Below are 21,719 nucleotides of genomic sequence, written 5' to 3'. Positions count from 1 at the left end.
TCTCAGGGAGCTTTAAAAAAGAAACAATTATACCATACCCTTCACCATAGGCCCACTAAACCACAACATTCGGGGGTTGAGGGGAGAGAGAGATATTAAGGTTTTGTTCTTCAAAAGTTCCTTTATAGCTGGATAACCAAACATTCATTGATATGTGGATACCCTCCGTAGTAGAAGTATAAGGTAGCATTATAAACAAGCCTTCTGAAGGCAGAAGGAAAGCACAGTAGAAAGGGGAAAACAAATACTCTACAGAAGGCTTTCGAGTTTTCCGAGAAAACAAATCCATCAAATTGTGAATATGTCAAATGTAGAGCAAACGAAATATCTGCTGCTTCTGTAGAAAAGAATGCATGAGGGTAGAATTGAAGAGTAACAAACTGCTTTAATTTTTCATTGATATGATGCAAAAAAAAAAAAAATAGGGAAATTTTAAAAGGCCCCAGGAAGTAAAGATCTCAAAAGGTACTTGAAGGTCATCTTTATGGGATTATGCCAGGGAACTAATTTGGGCATAGTTGTGTTGTAACTTCAGCTGATGGTCAGCATGTTTTTTTATCTGAATATGGTTTAAAAATAATGTATCCAAAGACATTCCGCAGCATATTTATTGAGCATACAAGATCTTACTCATCTTTGTATTTTCATTGGTAATCAAGGTATACTCATATGGAAGTCTGTAGGAATGCTGGAAATGGAAAAGAAAAACAATTGCATATTGAGATCACAGCCAGGTAGAAATGAATACAAGGTAATAGCAGATTTTGATTTGTAAAAATTGTTACAGATGATTGGCAACATTTTCAAGTGATTATTAAAAAATGAAATAGTCCAGTAGTTAGAAAATGGCAGTATGGAAGATTTTCCTTGGTGATTCTTACCATTTAGTCAAAGGAGGGAAATGAGGTATCGACTGGGACTCTGCATCCATAAAAAAGACAGCTAAAGTAAATGAGATGTTCTTGTAGAGCCAAGGTACTCCTGAAGTAAAAAGATACAGGCAATAAGTAAGACATTAGTTTAAAATGAAGATTCCTTCTTTAGAAAGGGAGTTCCTCAAAAGATAAAGTAGTTACGTAGGCTGGGTGCAGTGGCTTACACCTGTAATCTCAGCATTTTGGGAGGCAGAGGTGGGCAGGTTGCTTGACATCAGGAGTTCAAAACCAGCCTGAGCAACATGGTGAAACCTCGTCTCTACAAAAAAATTAGCTGGGCATGGTGGTGTACACCTGTGTTTCCAGCCTCAAGAGACTGTGGTAGGAAGATTGCTTGAGCCCATGAGGTGGAGATTGCAGTGAGATGAGATCATGCCACTCATCTTTGAGCCTGACTTTGAGCCTAGGCAACAAAGTCAGACCCTGTCTCACAAAAAGAAGAAGAAGAAACCATCAAAAGCTTCGTAAAAGCAGCAAATAACATTGGGAGCTACGATGCAGGAATTTGCATTATGAGTGGAATACATAGTACAGAGAATTAAAGTATGTTAGGTAGAGAAAAAGGGATAGCACATAGAAGAAAGAGGTACATTAAAGTAGAACAAAAGAGATTCTGTTTTTTTCTGGACTTAGAGAAGTTAAAAGGGATGTCCAGGTACAGATATATACTGGGATGAATGAAAATTGATATCATATGTTATATTTTCCCTGCACATACAGAAATAGTATATTTAAGAACTCTCAGCTGGACATGGTGGCTCACGCCTGTAATCCCAGCACTTTGGGAGGCAGAGGTGGGCGGATCATAAGGTCAGGAGTTCAAGACCAGCCTGACCAACATAGTAAAACCCCATCTCTACTAAAATAAAATAAAAAATATCCAGGTGTGGTAGCACACACCTGTAGTCCCAGCTACTCGGGAGGCTGAGGCAGGAGAATCAGTTGAACCCGGGAGGCAGAAGTTGCAGTGAGCCGAGACCATGCCATTGCATTCCAGCCTGGGTGACAGAATGAGACTGTCTTAAAAGGGAAAAAAAAAGAACTCTCAGAGGCAAGCTAAGGTGTCTTCTGCATGGAAGGTACTTTTTATAGACCTGTTCAGCCCTCTGGTCCTCCTAGAGAGTTGAAGTGTCCTCATTGAAGGGAGCAAGAGACAGGATGACTACAGGGTGAAATAATTCATAGCTCAGTAACCTTCCCTTACACAAATGAGAATGAATATGGTTTAAAAATAATGTATCTAAAGACATTCTACCGCATATTTATTGAGCATACCTTGATTACCAGTGAAAGTACAAGCATTAGTAAGACGTCGTACTCACAGAATCAGAATCCAAAGTAAAATGATTCTGTTGAACATAAGAATAGAAATTAACTTCTATTTTTTTATCCTGATTTTTTAAATGTGTTTTATTTAGTGGTAGAAGATGATGAAGATGACTTCCCTACAACACGTTCTGATAGTGACTTCTTGCATAATACCAATGGCAATAAAGAAAAGTGTAAGTAATACATTTTTCCCCTCAGGTGGATAAAATATACTTTCAGAAGTTAACAACCCACAAAGAATAATTACCTAATTGAGTAATTTTTTTTAAAGCAATAGAACTGCTGGAATCCAAGTGAAAATATCTTCCAAGACATGTAGGTAACATCACATTCTGACATTATGTAATAATGGTAACTTTTACATATGGATGTCCAGATGTCCCAGCATCATTTGCTGAAAAGACATTTTTTTTTTTCTGCTTTGAATTGCCTTGGCACCTTTTTGAAAAACTGATGGACCATAAATGTGAGGGTTTATTTCTGGACTCTCAATTCTGTTGAGTTGATGTACGTGCCTATTTTTATTAAGAAAATACAAGTTTTTTTAAAAAAGCTTTATTGAGATACAATTGATGTACCATTTAAAGTGTATAATTTGATAAATTTGGATATTTTCATGAAACTATCAGCACAGTCAAATGTTTTCTCCATCCCCTTTGTCATTCCTCTCTCCCCCATTCCCAAACAACCACTGATCTATTTTCTGTCACTATAGATTAGTTTGTATTTTCTATAATTTAATGTAAATTGACTCATACAGTTTGTATTCTTTTTTGACCTGGCTCTTTTTTAGTTTGAGATTCATCATTATTGTTGCATGTATCAGTAGTTGAGTTCTTCTCACTGCTGAGTGGTATTTTATTGTATAGATACACCATAGTTTGTGTATCTATTCATTCACTGGTGGACATTTGGGTTGGTTGCAGTTTTGGCTATTACAAATAAAGCTGCTATGAGCATTCATATACAATTCTTTCCATGGACATCTATTGTATTTCTTTTGGGTAAATACCTAGGGGTAGAATGTCCAAATCATATGGCAGGTGTGTGAGTTTAATTTTTAAAGAAAATGCCAGATTGCTTTTTATCAGCCATTTATGAGAGTTCCAGTTCCTACACATCCCCACCAACACTTAAGATGGTCAGTCTTCAAATTTCAGTCATTCTAATAGGTGTGTAGTGATATGTCATTGTGGTTTTAATTTGCATTTCCCTACTAGCTAGTGATATTAAGCGTCTTTTCATGTTTTTATTTGCCATTTCTATCTTCTCTTTGGTGAAATGTGTCTTCACATTTTTTGATCATGTCGGGGTGGTGTTTATTATTAATGAGCTTTGAGATTACCTCATATGTTCTGGAAAGAAGTCCATTATTAAATATATGCCATGCAAAGGTTTTCTCCCAATTTGTGGCTTATCTCTTTATCCTCTTAACAATGTTTTCAAGAGCAGAAATTTTACATTTTGATTAAGTTTATCTGTTTGTTCTTGATGGCTTATATCTTTACTGTCCTGTCTCTAATAGTTTTTAAAGTCAGAAGTGTCATTATTTAATTTATAAGGATTCTAGTAAAATGATTTCTTATTAACTATAGAATATTATGCTTTCTTGTTTGTATTTTGTGAGTTTTAAGATTTTTTTGTTTAATTCAAAAGCTAACCATGAATTAAAATAAAATTTAACCATAAAAGGCATTGAGTTTAAATAGTGCATTGGTTCTAGATTTAAATTTGTATATTCATTTTAAAATTGTATATTACCTTATTAGACTCTGTAGTTTATCTTAAGATATTTTTTGAATTCTAGATTTCTCAAAATGTAAGGTAGTTCTTGCCATAATTAGGTGTTACTCTAAGCTGTCAGAATGTTATTGTTAAAGTATTACTCCTCCTACCACTTGATTAATTGGGTGCAGCACAGCAAATGAGTTTCAGGAAACAGAATCTAGAAAAACTGACTTGAAAGTACATATGCTGCCACAAAGCTTCTTTGCTCATAGAGCTTGGATAGGAGGTTTTTAAATGTTGGCCCACAGAAGGAAAATTAAAACCCCAAAACCTGTTTTCACTTGCTAATTTTCTAAACATTTTCTAATCTTAAATTGTGATGAGTTATTTCTTTATTAGAAATATTTTCAGTAAATAACTTTCTTTTTCAGTATTTCCACATGTGACACCAAAAGGAATTAATGGTATAGACTTTAAAGGGGAAGCAATAACTTTTAAAGCAACTACTGCTGGAATCCTTGCAACACTTTCTCATTGTATTGAACTAATGGTTAAACGTGAAGAAAGCTGGCAGAAGAGAATGGATAAGGTAAGACTAAGGTTTTTTTCCTTTTAAAAATAATCATATTTTATTTAAGTTTTATAGATTGTTTGAATATTTAAGCCAAGCTAACTTCTTAGGGAAGAATCTTGGGCTGATAGAAATCTCAGATGATACTACTCCTCTGAAGCTTTATGGGCATCTTAAACTCATTTGTGTAACAGAATTCACCAGTTACTTGTTTAGTTACTATACAATGCTTTCTTGAAAGCTTTCTTTCATTTTATGCTGATGTTAGTGATGCTTTGGAATAGAAGTGTTAAGCCATTTAGCATTACCTGCCTTTAAGTGTATGACGTATGAAACTGTATTTAAGGTATATGAACTAACTTATATGCCAATTTACACAGTTGAACATTTACTTATTACAGCAACACTCATATATTTTTTCAATGGTCAGTGATAACATTTAACATACATTATGTTGTTTGATCGTTTGCCCTATGTTCACATTTTCTCACCTTTGTTTAAACACAGCACTGATAATAATATTACAGTATGACTCTTTAGTTTCTAGTGTGAGGTATGGCTCAGTGGATTTAAGTAGGAAAACTTCTATTTATGATTCAACATTAGAAAAATAGTAAAATGTTAGAATTGAAACATACCTTAAAGTTCTAATCCAATGCCATCATTTTATAGAAGGAATTGAGTGAGGCTCAGAGGCTTATCAAAAGGTGATTAACAGAGTAAGAGGAATTTTTTTCTAGTCTTCTATATCAGCACTGGATACCAAATTAGACATCGGCCAGAATCATATTCATTCTTAAGCTCTGCAGAGTTTGAAGGCCTTTGAATTTGGGCAGGACACTAAAGAAAGCAATGTTAGCACTATGTGTTTAGAAAGTTTCCCATGTTTTAGAAGAAAGGAGAACTGTTCAGAATGCACAAGTGCAGGTGAGAGTAAGGCATTTTGACTAGCAATATGTCTTCTTTTAAAATAGGCAACGAAAACTTTTTTTTAAGGTATAGAAAATTTATTATCGTCCTGGAGCCAAACTATTATATCTTCAAAGATTTCAACTCTATACTCAGTGTGGATCAAATTGAATTATTAGAAGAGTCCCTGTTTACACAAAAAATAATATATTGAGAAACAGGACAACTCCCTAAATACATTAGAGTAATGGTTCAAGAATATCATTCAACCTGTCCAGACTAGCTTATTTACAACTTTTGGGCAACTTTCTCCTCTCTTTAGTCTCTTTCCCCTTCACTAAGAGATCATATTCTTTGGTCATATACTCTTAACCACATTGCCTAAAAAAAATTTTTTTAAACCTTTGCACATTATATAACATGACATCCTAATTATTTTAGCATTCAAGTTTATTTGCTATATTGAAAAAGGGAGATAGAGTTTTGATTGCTTTCAGCGTTGTTAATCTTACTAGTTCTCTTTTATTGGGTAGCAATAAGCAGAGCAAACCAAACATCTGCAGGGAAGAAACACTTTTGCCGCTTCTCATGCAACACTCTTCATCAAAGAACAGCCAGAAAATATAGCAGTATTGGTTGAAATCCGGACACTACTGCGTTTTATAGTCTTCTTACAGATCTATCTGATGTCAAATTTTATTAACCTTTTCCACTGTAATTTTTTCTCAAGGTTGAAATAACTGGATCCCAGTTACATTTTACATGGAATGTAAGTGTGTGTGTATTTGCACATGTGCGTGCACACAGTATATGTGTGTTCATATATATATACACATATATGCAGTGTATGTGTATTTATTGGTAAGCAACTCTATTCAAGAATTTTAATCTTCTGTGTGTGGGGAGAGAGAGAGAGAGTGTGTGTGTGTGTGTATATTCCTATACACACACACATTAAAGACTATAAAGTTCTTGAATAAAGTTGTTTATCAACAAATATGTCTTTCAGGTAATTCTTAGAATTGGGAAAGAAAGTACAATCATAACAATATGATTTCATTGAAATTGTTTCATTCAGGTGCATGCCTACTGTGTGCTTGACTCTAAGCTAGTAATGGGGAAACAGTGATAAGCAGGAAGTAGTCTCTCAAGGAGCTTAAAATCTAATAAGAGAAATTAAATAGGTGATAATAACAGCTGTTTAATAGTAGAATTGTCTATATGATACTTTTATATAGTTATAATGTCAGTTCCAAAATTCTTTCAGCTAATTGAAAATGCTATTTTGTAATGATGATTTTTCTTGGTTACCTATAATAATAATCCTTTCTACTGTAGAAGTGGTGTACTTAATTGTTAGCCAGTCATGTCCAGGAAGACCAAAAATTCTAAAAATAGGCAATTATGGTTAACAATGTAAATAAGAGACAATCTTTTCATTGAAGATACATTTGCTTACATTAATAGAGTCACAGGTGTATAATTTTACATACATTTTCACTTTCCCATAAGTCTTTAATATTACTGCTGTGCATTTTTGTTTTATTAATTTAAAATTAATGTATAACATATATACAGTGAAGTGTACCAATCTTAAGTATACTACTTGATTTTTCTTTAATGTTTCTATACACCCCTGTAACCACAGTCAGATCAAGATATATGTAACTTTTCTAGCACCCTAGAAGGTTCCTTCATGCCCCTTCCTATTCCATATCATACTGTTATTACTGTTATTACAGTTATTACAGTTTAGTCTTGCCTGTTCTGGAATATCATGTTAACGAAATCATACAATATACTTTTGAGTCAGGCCTTCTTTTTTCCTCAACATTGACTGTGGTATTCATTCATGTTGTTATATTTAATAGTAGTTTTTCTTTTTTATTGCTATACAGTATTTTTATTGTATGATAACTTTTCATTGTATGACTTCAATTTGCTTATCGGTTTTCTTGTTGATGGACATTTAGGTTGTTTTCATTTTTTCGTATCATGAATAAAACTGCTATGAGAGTCCTTGGGGGTATATCTTTAGGTATATTTCTCATAACTTGGAGTAGACTTATTAATTCATGGGGGTATATGTTTAACTTCAGTGGATACTGGCAATTTTCCAGATTGATTAAATTAATATTTCTACCAGCAGTGAGGAAGAATTCCAATTGCTTTTAATTCTTGACAGCACTTGGTATTGTTAAGGATGTGTGGGTGTTGTTGATGTTGTTCACTCTTGACAGTACTTAGTATTGTGTGTGTGTGGGGGGGGGGTGTGTGTGGTGGTGGTGGTGTTGATTTTGGGGGGCGGGGTCTTTCTTTTTGTGAGAGACAGAGTCTCACTGTGTTGTCTAGGCTGAAATGGAATGGCTATTCACAGGCACAGCCATTAGCACACTACAGCCTTGAACTCCAGGGCTCAGGTGATCCTCCTGCCTCAGCCTCCTGAATGACTGGGACTACAGGCACATGCCACTGCACCTGGCCTAGTCATTCTGGTAGGCCTGTAGTCCCATTTTTTTCTTTAGTACACAAAAATCAGTGAAATCTTTGGGTTTAATAAACCCATCGATTCATTGATTGCCACTATTTTTAATGCTGATGTGGTATTTAGAAGTAATTTGCTTTGTGCGAGTTCAGTTAAGACTTTAATTTAGCCATTAAGTACAGTTATGCACTGCATAATGACATTTCCATCAATGATGGACCAAATATACAACTGTAGTCCCTTAACATAATGGAGCTGAAAAATTCCTTTTGCCTAGTGACGTCTTGATGATCCTGACCCTGTGTAGGCCTAGGCTAATGTGTTTGTCGTCTCTTCATTTATAACAAAAAAGTTTAAAAAATAAAAAATAAAATGTTTTAAACATAGAAAAAAGTTTGTAGAATACAGTATAAAGAAAAAAAGTATTTTTGTGCCGCCATACAATATGTTTATGTTTTTAGCTCTTATTATAAAAGACTCAAAATGCTTAAACAAAAAGCATATAAGGTAAAAGTTGCAGCAAGCTAAGGTTATTGAAGAAAGAACATTTTTAAATAAATTTAGTGTAGCCTAAGTATGCAATGTTTAAAAGTTCACTACTCACTCACTGACTCACCCAGAGGAACTTCAAATCCTGCAAGCTTCATTCATAAGTGCCCTATACAAATATACTGTTTTTTATTCTTTATATCATGTTTTTACTGTGCCTTTTCTATGTTTAGATTCACAAATACTTAATATCATGTTAAAATTGCCTACAGTATTCGATGCAGTCACGTGCTGTAAATGTTTATAGCCCAGATGTGTAATAGGCTTATACCATCTAGGTTTATGTAAGTACACTCTATGATGTTTGTACAAGAATTAAGTCGTCAGTAACACATTTCTCAGACTGTATCCCCATGGTGAAGTAACATGTGACAGTCAATTCATGTGGCCCTCATCAGCCTACTTCAGATCACAAGCATAATCTATTATGATTTTGATGATCGCACTCTTCAGAGTAAGGTTTTTTGGGGAATAAGGAGAAATAGGAAGAACTGTTTACATTTCCTATAGCCAGAGTGATCATGCATCCTGATTTGGCAAGATTATTAATAACATTCCCTTTTACTCTCAGAAGCATCATGCTTAGATTACCCAATAGGGGGACCAAGCAAATCAGTCTTTTAGAAAATGGAATTTGGACAAGGGAAAAGAGAGAAATAAAATGCAATATATGACTGTATTTGAAATAAAGAAATAACAGCATTAGATTATTTATAAACATGCTGGACTTGCTGGACTTCAGTGTCAGTATTGACCCTATGGACCCCATTGTTGTGGAAATAAGTTTTATATGGGGTCAGCCTTTGTTATTTTAAGTGTTGACCTTGGGTCTTTTAACCTGTTTAGAGCTAAAGGCCCTATCCCTAAAAGGAGAGAGTTAAAATAGATATCTAAAGTCTTTTCAACTCTAAAACAGTCTTAAGCAGCAGTGAGAAGTATAAGAAGATTTTCTTTCTTAGAGTATCTTTTTAGCATTCACTGATCCCACCTACTGAGCTCTTTTCTGGTATTACTCGCTGTTTTTCTTGATACCAAAATAAATGTAGCTCTTGCTGGGGTTGGTGGGAAGGGGGAAAATATAAAAATGTGTAGTAGGTATTTTTCTGGTGCTAATTTACCTGGGTTTTTTTCTTCTTTTCTTTTCTTTTTGGTTTTGTTTTGTTTAAGTATACGTGCAGTTACTTAACCATTTAAACACATAATCTACTTTTAAGGTAATCTTAGTAGTGATTTAAATCATAGGTCCTGGCCAGGTGCGATGGCTCACACCTGTAATCCCAGCACTTTGGGAGGCTGAGGCGGGCAGATCATGAGGTCAGGAGTTTGAGACCAGCCTGGCCAACATTGTGAAACCCCGTCTCTACTAAAAATACCAAAATTAGCCAGGTGTGGTGGCACGCACCTGTAGTCCCAGCTACTTTGGAGACTGAGGCAGGAAAATTGCCTGAACCCAGGAAGTAGAGGTTGCAGTGAGCCAAGACCGCACCTTTGCACTCCAGCCTGGGTGACAGAGCGAGACTCCGTCTCAAAAAATTGTCAATCAATCAATCGATGAAGGTTGTAAGCAATTTACAGCCTAGAGAAAAGTGTTTTCTTCGGCAGAATAATCTTATTTTTCACAGGAGTGGAATTATTTTTGATCAAATTGTAAAATTTCAGTGAAAATGTAGAGGAATTCCACCTAAAAGATTTCATTGTAATTAAAATGCCTGCCTCAAATTATAAATTTTTCACTTCTTTTTTAATAGGAAATAGAGAAGAGAAGAAGAGCAGAGGAATCATGTAAAAATGCAAGGACAGAACTTAAGAAAAAATCCCACTTTGGAGGACCAGATTATGAAGTATGATTTTATATTTTGATCTTAGAGAAACACATAAGTAATGTCTATCACAAACGTGATTTTTTAATAATACTTTTGTCACCTCTAAATATTCTAAATATATAATTTGTCCTCAGCATTTATGTTAATTCAGTATATTTTGTGATATATAAATGTGTGGCATAGTCAAATATATATTTCTTACTGCGCACAAAGTTTAGGCATTAAAAGGCTTAATATTAGGCCTGTTTACTTCATAGAACAAATGTGTATCTTCCCTGTAAAGATGATCATTTTTAATGTTATCCACTTATTTTTTAACATAAAAGCAAGCTATAAAGGAAAAAATCAGTATTTTACAGAGAGAAGATTTTAAGTCTATACTATACTGTGAGATCTTATCCATAGACAAACATAAACTGTTCTAATTGCCTTTATGTTTGGAAATGTCTGAAACTAGCTTTTTTTCTCCTTCTCCATGTATATACACACATACATTAAAATTTTATAAGCTATCTTTCTGTATTTCTTAAGGGAAAAAAATGTATAAGAAATATATTTGGTAATTGTCATTAAACAATGTTGAGGCTAGGCACAGTGGCTCACATCCCAGCACTTTGGGAGGCCAAGGCAGGAGGATTACTTGAGGCCAGGAGTTCAAGACCAACCTATACAGCATAGCAAGACTTCATCCATTTCTACAAAATAAAATACAAAAAATATCTGGTTGTAATGGCATATGCCTATAATCCCAGCTACTGAGGAGGCCAAGGCCCAGAAGCCCAAGACTGCAGTGAGCTATGATTGCACCCCTCCACTTCAGGCTGGGTGACAGTTGGAGACCTTGTCTCTTAAAAAAAAAAGTGTTGGCTGGCGTGGCAGCTCACGCCTGTAATCCCAGCACTTTCGGAAGCAGAGGTGGGCAGATCACAAGGTCACAAGTCAAGACCAGCCTGGCCAATATGGTGAAACCCCGTCTCCACTAAAAATACAAAAATTAGCCAGGCATGGTGGCAAACACCTGTAGTCCCAGCTACTCGGGAGGCTGAGGCAGGAGAAACACTTGAATCTGGGAGGCAAAGGTTGCATTGAGCTGAGATCGTGCCACTTCACTCCAGCCTGGGTGACAAAGCAAGGCTCCATCTCAAAAAAAAAAAAAAAAAAAACAAAACAGTGTTGATATTCCTGAAATGAGCAGTTTAAAAATGGGGTATCAAAGACTATCATTGCAGTGGAACAGAAGAATAAAATAGTTGTAGTTATATTTATGAAAACAGAAGAAAAATTTCTTAACAATATATGGTACAGTTTATTACCTACCAGCAATATGTAAGTATAATTTGTATACATATTCATCCCTGCTTCCATCAACACAGGTTTTTTCTTTTTTTTTCCAGGGGGAGAGGACAAGGGTGGAGGGAAGAGGGGCCTTGTGCTAGGTACCTGCATTTACTAGTTTCAAAGCCAAAAAATTGCCTTATGTATGTGACTGAGCATTTTAAAAATTATGTTTAACAGACATTTTTTTTTTTAATTTTACATTGGAAGTACACATGCATGTTTGTTACATGAATATATTGCATACTGGTAGAGATTAGGCTTCTAGGGACTACAGGCACGTGCCATCATGCCTAGCTAAGTTTTGTATTTTTAGTAGAGACAGGGTTTCACCATGTTAGCCAGGATGGTCTCAATCTCTTGACCTCATGATCCGCCCGCCTCAGCCTCCCAAAGTGCTGGGATTACAGGCTTGAGCCACCGCGCCCGGCTGAGGGTTTTTATTTCTGTAACTGGTTACAGGGAGAAAGGCTGAAAATTATCACTGGACCAACTCCAAATACAAAGTCTTCCAGAGCTTATATACCTTCCAAGCTATATGTCTACCTGTAAGTGTACATTCATCTAAAGATATAAGTGATTAACTTCTTTTAATCTAAAACTAAGATCTGAGTCTTGAAGACCTTCCCCTGGAGACTTAGTAAAGTACTGAGATGATTACCCTTGTCTCCTACTAAATCATATAGGTTGGAGGAGTTCCTTCAGACCCCTAATAAACTTGTTTGTGGAGGCCTAGGGAGTTTCTTCAGACTCACAATAAAACTTGAAACCTATGTGGATTCTGTTAAGAATTCCTTAGTTACTTTGTCATGCCTTAAGTCCCAGGAAAGGCCTAGGCAAAACTCTTGATAGACTTTGGTTACACCCGAGCCTTTGTATAAGGGCACTGGCTTTTAATATTTAACTTAATCACTCAGTCAGTACTGAAATGGTTGTTAGTGAGACCTGGCCTGTGACAAGTTACCTCTGGATAATAGTCTCCAGCTCCATCCATGTTGCTGCAAAAGATATGATTTCGTTCTTTTTTATGGCTGCCATGTTTCTTTAATGATTAACTTGGCCATGTCCTTTGGTTGTTTTACTAGGATTTTTTTCCCCCATTTTGATTTAGAAGATGTATAGAATTTGCTTTAAAAAAAAATTTTTTTTTCTTTCATAGTTTAAAAAGTCTGGTAGATTTTGCCATATAAAAGTTTTTTTGTTTTTTGGTTTTTTTTTTAGACGGAGTCTCGCTCTGTTGCCAGGCTGGAGTGCAGTAGCGCGATCTTGGCTTACTGCAACCTCCGCCTCCCAGGTTAAAGCAATTCTCCTGTCTCAGCCTCGCAAGTAGCTGGGACTACAGGCGCCTGGCTCCACACCCAGCTAATTTTTGTGTTTTTAGTAGAGAAGGGGTTTCACCATGTTGGCCAGATGGTCTCAATCTCTTGACCTCGTGATCTGCCTGCCTTGGCCTCCCAAAGTACTGGGATTACAGGTTTGAGCCACCATACCTGGCCTGCCATATAAAAGTTTTAAACCTTCACGTAATTAACTTCTCAGTCATTTGGTACACTTTTCTCTACATTTGGTATCATGCTTAGAAAGGCATTTTCTACTTTGAATAATTATTTATTTTTTCTCATTTTTTATTTGCCAGTGGTGTCATCTAAATATATTAATACATCTGGAGTTTTTAAAATAATGGTATGATATAGAAACCTATTTTATTCCACTAGCATTTGTTGAATAAACATCCTTTTATTCACCTATTTGAAATACACTTTACTCTTTCTTAGTGAAGAAACTGGTTAAGGGTACTCTATATTTTTCTCACTGAGTTAAATTAAATATACAATTCTTATATAAACTGGGGCCTGTTTGTATACTTCCTCTTCTTGCTTTTGGAGTTTCGAACCATCTTTCTTTGTATTGATATTATAGTCGTATGGGTTTTAGACACTAATCCAAACTATGACTTTCTTTGGTTATAATCAGACATTCATGGTGTTCTAATTATAAAAAAAGTTGAAGTGTTTCTGATATCTATAGCCTCAGAAATTACTTTATAATCTTAAATTCCTTCAGACTTACCATAATATAGGGCACTGTACTAGGCATGGAGAATACAGCAAGGAACGAGGCTTTCAAGGATCCTGCCTAAGGGCCCTACCCGAATGTATAATGGCAATAAAGACTAGTTAATAGGCAATTATCATAATGTATGTTATGAAACAGTTTTAACACAGAGAAGGTGTTGAATCAGAGACATCTTCCGGGAGGAAAGAACATCTTAGCAGAAACCTTAAGAATAAGTAAATTCAACCAGCTAATCACGTGCCAAAAGAAAAACAAAAACAAAAACAAAAAAAGAATGAGTAAATTGAGTAGAGAGTGTTTTCTGGAGGTCAGAAGCAAAAGAGTATTTTGAAATACTTCAGGGGGGCTGAAAGTAGTTCTCTTTGGAAGGTAGAGCCTCCACAAATTGAGAGGAAAGAATGGTAAGAGACTGACTGGAAGGATCAACAAGAATTATTTCAGATCCTGAGACAATAGGTTTGCTTTTTGTTTTTTGTTTTGTGTTTTGAGACAGAGTCTCACACTGTCACCCAGGCTGTAGTGCAGTGCCATGATCTTGGCTCACTTCAATCTCCACCTCCTGGATTCAAGCAATTCTCCTGCCTCAGCCTCCCAAGAAGCTGGGATTACAGGCGTGTACTACCACGCCTGGCTAATTTTTTTTCTTGTATTTTTAGTAGAGGTGGGGTTTCACCATGTTGGCCAGGATGGTCTCAATCTCCTGACCTCATGATCCACCTGCCTCAGCCTCCCAAAGTGCAGGGATTTCAGGGAAACAATAGGTTTTAAGCAAGAAAATGACATTTTCAGATTTACAGTTTAGAAAAATCATTCTCCCTGCAGTAGAAGAATGGATTGAAGGTAACAATTGTGACTAGGGGCTTGGAGACTTTTCGTATAATACAGAGGAGAGTTGAAGGTGGCCTAAATTAGAGTCAAAGGAGGAGGAATAGAGAGGCACTGACAAATTAGATACAGTAATCACCCCATATCAGTGGCTGAGGGGGATACATTGCAAGACCCTCCCCCCCAGTAACTGCGCATAGTACTGAACCCTGTATACACAATAATTTTTCCTGTGTGTATGTACCTGTGATAAAGTTTAATTTTTTATTTTAAAAGTAATAAAATGGAACAATTATACTGTATTATAGTAAAAAGTTATATGAATGTAGTCTCTTTCTCTCTGAAAATATCTTATTGTATATAAACCACAGAAAACAAAACCACAGATGGAGGAGGCTATTGTATTTGGAAAGTAGAATTGAAAGGTATGATTGAATGAAGGAAAAGGGTGGAATCCAAGATTAGGCCCAGGTTTCTGCAGATAGGTGTGGAGATAAGAGAAGAAGAGATTGCAGTTGAGGTGAGTCATATGAGGAAGTTAGAAGAGAGATGGGTCCGGCTGTGAATTTAGGAGTCATCAAAGGATGATTGAAGCTTTGGATATAAGTAAGAATGCTATGGGGAAAGCAAGTATGGAATCCTGAGAAACACCAACATTTAAAGAATAGGCAGAGAAGGGGAAACCTACAAAGGAGCCCTATAAGAGTGCTTAGAGAGGAAGGGGGGAATTTAGGAATCTAAGGGTAGAGACCTCTTCAAGAAGAGTTAACATAAGAAATGCTGTTCTAAGGGGGCAAAGTAACTCCCGCCCTTTGAGATAAAAGGGTTTTTTTAAAGTCCTTTTTAACAAAGAAAATTTTACGCAGATTCCTTTAGTTCTTCTCCCAAAGATTTGCCATTAAAGGAAAAACCCATTTCATTTGGCAAAATAGATTTTCTTTTCTTTTTTTTTTTTTTTAGATAGAATAACATGATTGTACATTTTTGTGTCTGACCTTACTCAATAGTATGCTTTTTTTTCTTTTGAGACTGAGTCTGGCTCTATCACCCAGTCTGGAGTACATTGGCGCCATCTTGACTCCCTACAACATCTGCAACTTCCGCCTCCAAGGTTCAAGTAATTATTGTGCCTCATTCTCCCGAGTAGCTAGGTTTATAGACGTGCACCACCACACCCAGCTAATTTTTGTATTTTTAGTAGAGATAGGATTTCATCATATTGGGCTCATCTTGAACTCCTGGCCTCATGTGATCTGCCCTCCTTGAGTCCCAGAGTGCTGGGATTACAGGCATGAGCTACCATGCCCAGCCAGAATTTTTAAATGCTGTAATTTTCAGTTAGACTTCTGAGGCTCTGACATGATTGCTTAAGGATTAGAAATCCATATGTACTAAATCGCTATACATTGAATAAATAATATTTTTAAAATGTAGGTGTGGTTATGATTTTAATAGTTTTAAAAATCATCAGAAAATATGCTTGAGTTTGGATATTTTGTGTTTTCTTTGATCAATAGAGACCAAAGTTATATTGCAGTCATTTGAGTGTCTTTGAAATGTTTTGACTTCCTAAAGCATTTTTACTATTTTTTTATGACCCTCTTGTCCCAGATGGTCATTTGATGGTTATATTCACTTTATGATACTTCATTGAGATGTGCACTGTTGTGTATGTTTGTAGTATCTGAATAGAAAGTTGGAGGTTTTTTTGTTTTTTGTTTTTTTGAAGTAGGTTGTGAGGGACTGAGTCCTCATAACCGTAAAAGAAGAACTGCATTAAGTCAATATTTCTTATACGCCAAATGACAAGAACATTACCCCATACCTCCTACCCTTCCAGTATGGTTCCAGGTTATAATGGGAATAGGATGATGTTGCTAGACAATTTTTAATGGACTAATGATAACTTGGGGTTATCAGTTTAACTGGGAAGATTTCACCAATTGTTTGTGTGTCTTATTTTATATATTTTAACATTTAAGAAATTCTAAACAAAAGCCTACCTCTTTTTTTAATCATAATACAAAAGAATATCTTCTTGTATTATAATACAAAGCTATCATTCCACTTATTGTCCACTTACTTGGTTCATCGCAGCAGAAACATGTTGATTGTTTATATTTTGCTGTTCTTTGTATATCTTCTGATGCAGCTGAGGTTCTGCTGTTATGGGAATCACTTGGGGGAATTATTAAACATGTATATTCCAAGGCTCCACTGAAGACCTACTGAGAAGTAATTATGGGCATGGAGTCCTGGGAATTTTCATTGTAAGAAGTCCTCCAGACAATTCCCCAGGTGATTGATGGCCATTATTCTGCCATCTAGCCAGACTATCAAGCATCAGCTCAACTTTTCTTTCCCCATGAAATAATTACCCTTGCTTAGGAAGATCCCCCTCTGAATGTCTAGATAGCTCTTCTCTACCTTTTTACTTACCTCATTGCAGTTTTATATCTCTGTTGTCTCTGTCATAAGTCCCAACTCTGCTACTACAAAAGAAACCCTAGATAATATAGATGAATGAGTATTACTGTTTTCCAGTAAAACTTTATGGACACGAAACTTTAATTTCAAGTAATTCCTACATGTCATATTATTACTTTTATTCTTTCCAGCCATTTAAAAATGAAATTCTTAGCTCACAGGCTATACAAAAGTAGGCAGCAGACTAGATTTGGCCTACTGGCCACCGTTTTGCCAATCCCTGCCCTAGACTATTATCCCAACACAATATTGGTCAATATGCAGTAAGTAAATATATGAGTACTGAGTGAATTAATTGTAACACTCGTGATTTTACACAGAGCATATATATATACACATATATATATATGTATGTGTATATATATATATATATATATATATAACCTAATATACTGACTGGTTTGTAAATATGTGTTCAATAAATGTTTATTAGATCCATCTTCAACCTCCGGTTAGTACCAGAGTTATTAGAGTTTTCTGTTTATTTAAACCAACTGCTTTTTCCCCCTGTGTGTTGGCATAGGAAGGCCCTAACAGTCTCATTAAAGAAGAAGAGTTCTTTGATGCCGTTGAAGCTGCTCTTGACAGACAAGATAAAATAGAAGAACAGGTATTTATATTTTCAATATCTATTATTGAAAATTCTAAGCTGAAATTTATTTTAACACTCTAGGCATTCCTTGACTTATATTATTTCATGTAAATAGAATTTGAAAATTCTGAACTTAGTAACCTAGAAACTTAACTGTGAATACATTGAGTCACATATGTAAAATAATATTTATAAGTCAGTTCCTTTACATGTGAATTTCCAAGCTACAGAAAGAAGACCATGATTGTTTAAAGGAACCATGCATAATTAATATGAACTTAAATAGAAATGTTTTTTCTGCTTATTTCCCTTTCAGTGTCCAGCTTGAACCATTCTTTTAATATAAAGCATATATTTATTCTAAGTAGAAAGCTTCTTTGAATTTGTCTTCACCAAGTACAATATGGAAAGGAAGATGACAAAAACTTAAAACGTTTTCATCTATATTAGTATCATTGTTTTTATTAACCCCATTATTGCTTTTCCTGCCTTGATCTTCAGTTTCTCCCTAACTTTTACTTTGTTCAGTATTTTGTCATAATTATTGAATTTATAGCCATTGTACACAGCTGCTGTGGAAATTGAAGAAAAGTATTTCTTAAACTCATTAGCTTCAAGATTAATTTGATACTTTGTCTTTAATTTGGCAACAATACAGTTACTGTATGTTACCACTAGGTGGTACTTAAGGATGAGTTTTGTTATTTCCTCCCCTTGTTTAAGTTATACTACTTATGGTGGAAACTTAACCTTTTATGGGGTGGGGGAGGCAAGTATTAATACACTGTGGCTACAGAGTATCTTGCCAAATAATCATGTGTCAGTTTTATACTATGAATGAATTTGCATAGAAAAGTTGGCTTGTTCATTTCCTGTCATTGCTAAGGCAGTCGTAGCTATTTTGCCTTTATATCGGTCTACCTAGCTACAGGTAAATCACCTGCAGTAGTAACTGCTTCTCATGTTTAGCTTTCATTATTTTTTTTAAAATTATTGATAAAAAGTTTATGTCACATTAATTTGTAAAGCTTATTGCTCATTTTTTTATACCCAAAAGATGCTATGCACCACTCAAGAAGAGTGGGAACTTTCAGTTCCTAAATGGGCTCTACTTTTGGAAGCCTAAAGTACTACCTGAAATAGCATTATTTGTTTGTTTCCCTTCATTTTTTGTCTAGATTTGCTGTTTTGGGAAAAAGTAGTGAACTGTGAGGCAAGACACCTGAGTTTTACTCTTTAATTTTACCTCTAACTAACTTTGTAGCTATGAACTTATCACTGAACTGTCTGGGCCTTGGTTTTCTAATCTGTGAAACAAGGTAGACAAGATGATTCAAAACATCTTTTCTCTCTAAAATGCTACTCTACTGAATATCAGTACAGTGGTTGAGTTGGGTTTGAGAGAATTGAAACCTGTAAGCTTTAGAAAAAGAAATATTCATGGGGCCATCTAATCATTTAATTTCTTTCTATTCTTAACACTATAGTAGATGCTCTGCAAAATAGTCATTGAACAGACCATTGTTCTTCTTGCCTAATAGCTAGGCACGTTGATATGACAAAGATTCAGTGTGGTGTAGTACTCTATAGAGTAGTAAGCTTCAGTAATCCATAAAATCAGTTCCATAGATTTAGATCATTTCTCTCTTCAGAGCTCTCAACAACATGCCCATTAAATAGACATTCTCCAAGTGACATTCATATCACACATTTTTTTAGTTCACATTATTTGCAAACATAGGGAACTGGTGCATGAGAAATGAGATCTTAGCAGTTGGTTGAAATAAATGAGAACAACTGAGGCAAACTAAAGACGAAGAAGGAGGTCAAGTGTCAGCTTAACAGGAGTAGGATGATGAAATGAAGGGCAGAATACCTTCATGGAGAGGAGGCAGAGAGATATATGTGACATGTTCTTAGGAACATAACTGAAGCAAACAGTGGTATTATTTCTAATTATAGATAAATCTATGGGTGAGCCCTCCAGAGGCCTGATAAGGTAGAATGATTGGAATGATTTGGCCAGGGTTTGGATAGGAGAAATTGGCAGCAGTGTTAAGATTGACCCATGATAAATCATGCTATGCAGGTAGGAGGGAGTCTGACTAGGAGCAAAATGAAAGAACTTATCCCTTGCCTAACATAGTATCTGTGGAGTCAGAAAAAAGAGATTGAATTGGAATATCTGAGGCAAGTATCAGGATTTGCCATGTCTGTGGAGTAGTTTCATAATTCTAATGATTGTAAGCACTAAGGCATTAACTGAACATATTGGTAGTTCCAGATTATATTATCCATTTTTCAGTTGCAAAATACGCTTTAAAACCTTCCCATCTTACCATTATATGTTTTTTTAGTCACAGAGTGAAAAGGTGAGATTACATTGGCCTACATCCTTGCCATCTGGAGATGCCTTTTCTTCTGTGGGGACACATAGGTTTGTCCAAAAGGTAAGCTAATGTCAGAGTTTACTAAAAGTACACCTTGTATTGTTCTTCACTGTTGGTGGAAATACCGTTTTTTGTTGTTGGGCGGGGGGGAGATGGAGTCTTGCTTTGTTGCCAGGCTGCAGTGCAGTGGCACGATCTTGGCTCCCTGCAACCTCTGCCTCCTGCGTTCAAGTGATTCTCGTGCCTCAGCCTCCTGAGTAGCTGGGATTACAGGCACACACCACCACACCCAGCTAATTTTTGTATTTTAGTAGAGACAGGGTTTCACCATGTTCGCCAGGATGGTCCCGATCTCCTGACCTTGTGATCCACCCACCTTGGCCTCCCAAAGTGCTGGGATCACAGGCGTGAGCCACCGCACCCAGCCGGAAATACCTTGTAGTATAAGTTTTCTCTCCTTTTCATGAATTTAAGTAATGAGATTGTTTTTGCTTTTATATGTTGTATTCCATATTCGTCCTCTAAAACAGTTAGAAATCTTGTTCTGAACATAATGTTGTTTCATTTTTATTTAAGGGGAAAGTGGGTGGTGGGCAAATAAGGAGTGGCTAGTCCAAAATAGTTAAACAGAAGTATTTGCAGTTATACTAAACCTATTTCTTCTTTGGTATTAAATGGTATTAGTTGAAGCACTACATTCTTTTTGGAATGATTTTGGAACATAATACATAATAGGTGCATGAAGTCAGCAGTTGCTGCTGTGCTTGTTTCATATAGTGCTTTGTTTTCTCTTCCCTTTATCTTGTGTTTGGAAGTTGGTACTGAATGCTCTGTTGGGCCTTTGTTCTGATTACTTGGTTTTTTCTTTGTCTGTCTCTGGTAGCCCTATAGTCGCTCTTCCTCCATGTCTTCCATTGATCTAGTCAGTGCCTCTGATGATGTTCACAGATTCAGCTCCCAGGTACTGTATGAATGTATAGAGTGGACTTGAGTCTTTCTGTGCTATATTTCAGCCTGCTTTCCCAGTTCCTAGAAATCTTTTGGTTAGGCCACTGATTTTAAATAGTAATTTTAAATGGTAACATTAAGCATTAAAAAGGTTTTCATTGTCTACTAAATAATTTCTCTGTCAGGCTTGCACGTGTCCTTTACTATTCACAGCCTGGAATTTTGTCATATAGGAGGTACTCCAGAAAGATTTTCAAACTGAATTGAAGCAAATAGAAGATACTGGATTTTATATATCATGTAATATCTGTTTCTTCAGACAGCATTTAGCAGTTTTGATGGACATGGTGTATATGATACATTATAGCAGAAAAGCAGATTTCAGCACTCTCACTTTTAATCTGATTTAAAGTACTTCCAAATTATATTTAGCAAGGAAATTACTTTTTAATAATGTTTCATTTCCATTATAATACTAAGATCCATTGAGCAGATTGCATTTTCCTTATGCAAATTGCCTTTGGGTATTATAAATGAATATTTCTGTTTATATGCTAAAGCTATGGAAATTTGTTTTAAGTTTTTAGCATTGGTAAGAGTTTAGGAATTTAAGACAGGAAGCTGAATGCTTGCGGTCTCTACCCTCAAAATAAAATCAAATTGCCATTGGATAAATTTTTTCTTTTTTTTTTTTTTTTGGTATCAGCGTTAGTTTTTTAAACATTTTCTTAATCTTC

General features: G+C 35.7%; 1 protein-coding gene across 3 annotated transcripts in view; it reads left to right on the top strand.

Moving 5' to 3' along the window:
• Nucleotides 1-21,719, top strand: part of CERT1 (ceramide transporter 1) — a 139,993-nt gene that overhangs the window by 91,536 nt on the left and 26,738 nt on the right. For 2 of the 3 annotated variants that reach the window (XM_037738180.1, XM_017527669.2), the window contains exons 6-10: nucleotides 2,354-2,437; nucleotides 4,424-4,581; nucleotides 10,255-10,347; nucleotides 17,576-17,662; nucleotides 20,002-20,094. In XM_037738180.1, coding sequence (XP_037594108.1) covers nucleotides 2,354-2,437; nucleotides 4,424-4,581; nucleotides 10,255-10,347; nucleotides 17,576-17,662; nucleotides 20,002-20,094 — 515 coding nt within the window. Of the gene's footprint in view, nucleotides 1-2,353; nucleotides 2,438-4,423; nucleotides 4,582-10,254; nucleotides 10,348-17,575; nucleotides 17,663-20,001; nucleotides 20,095-20,917; nucleotides 20,996-21,719 lie in introns of all 3 variants that reach the window. The other variant, XM_017527667.2, reaches the window with a different exon arrangement.

This window comes from Cebus imitator, unplaced genomic scaffold (genome assembly GCF_001604975.1).
Source record: "Cebus imitator isolate Cc_AM_T3 unplaced genomic scaffold, Cebus_imitator-1.0 Scaffold50, whole genome shotgun sequence".
Classification (NCBI taxonomy): domain Eukaryota; kingdom Metazoa; phylum Chordata; class Mammalia; order Primates; family Cebidae; genus Cebus; species Cebus imitator.
This window is presented reverse-complemented; position numbering and strand designations above follow the sequence as displayed.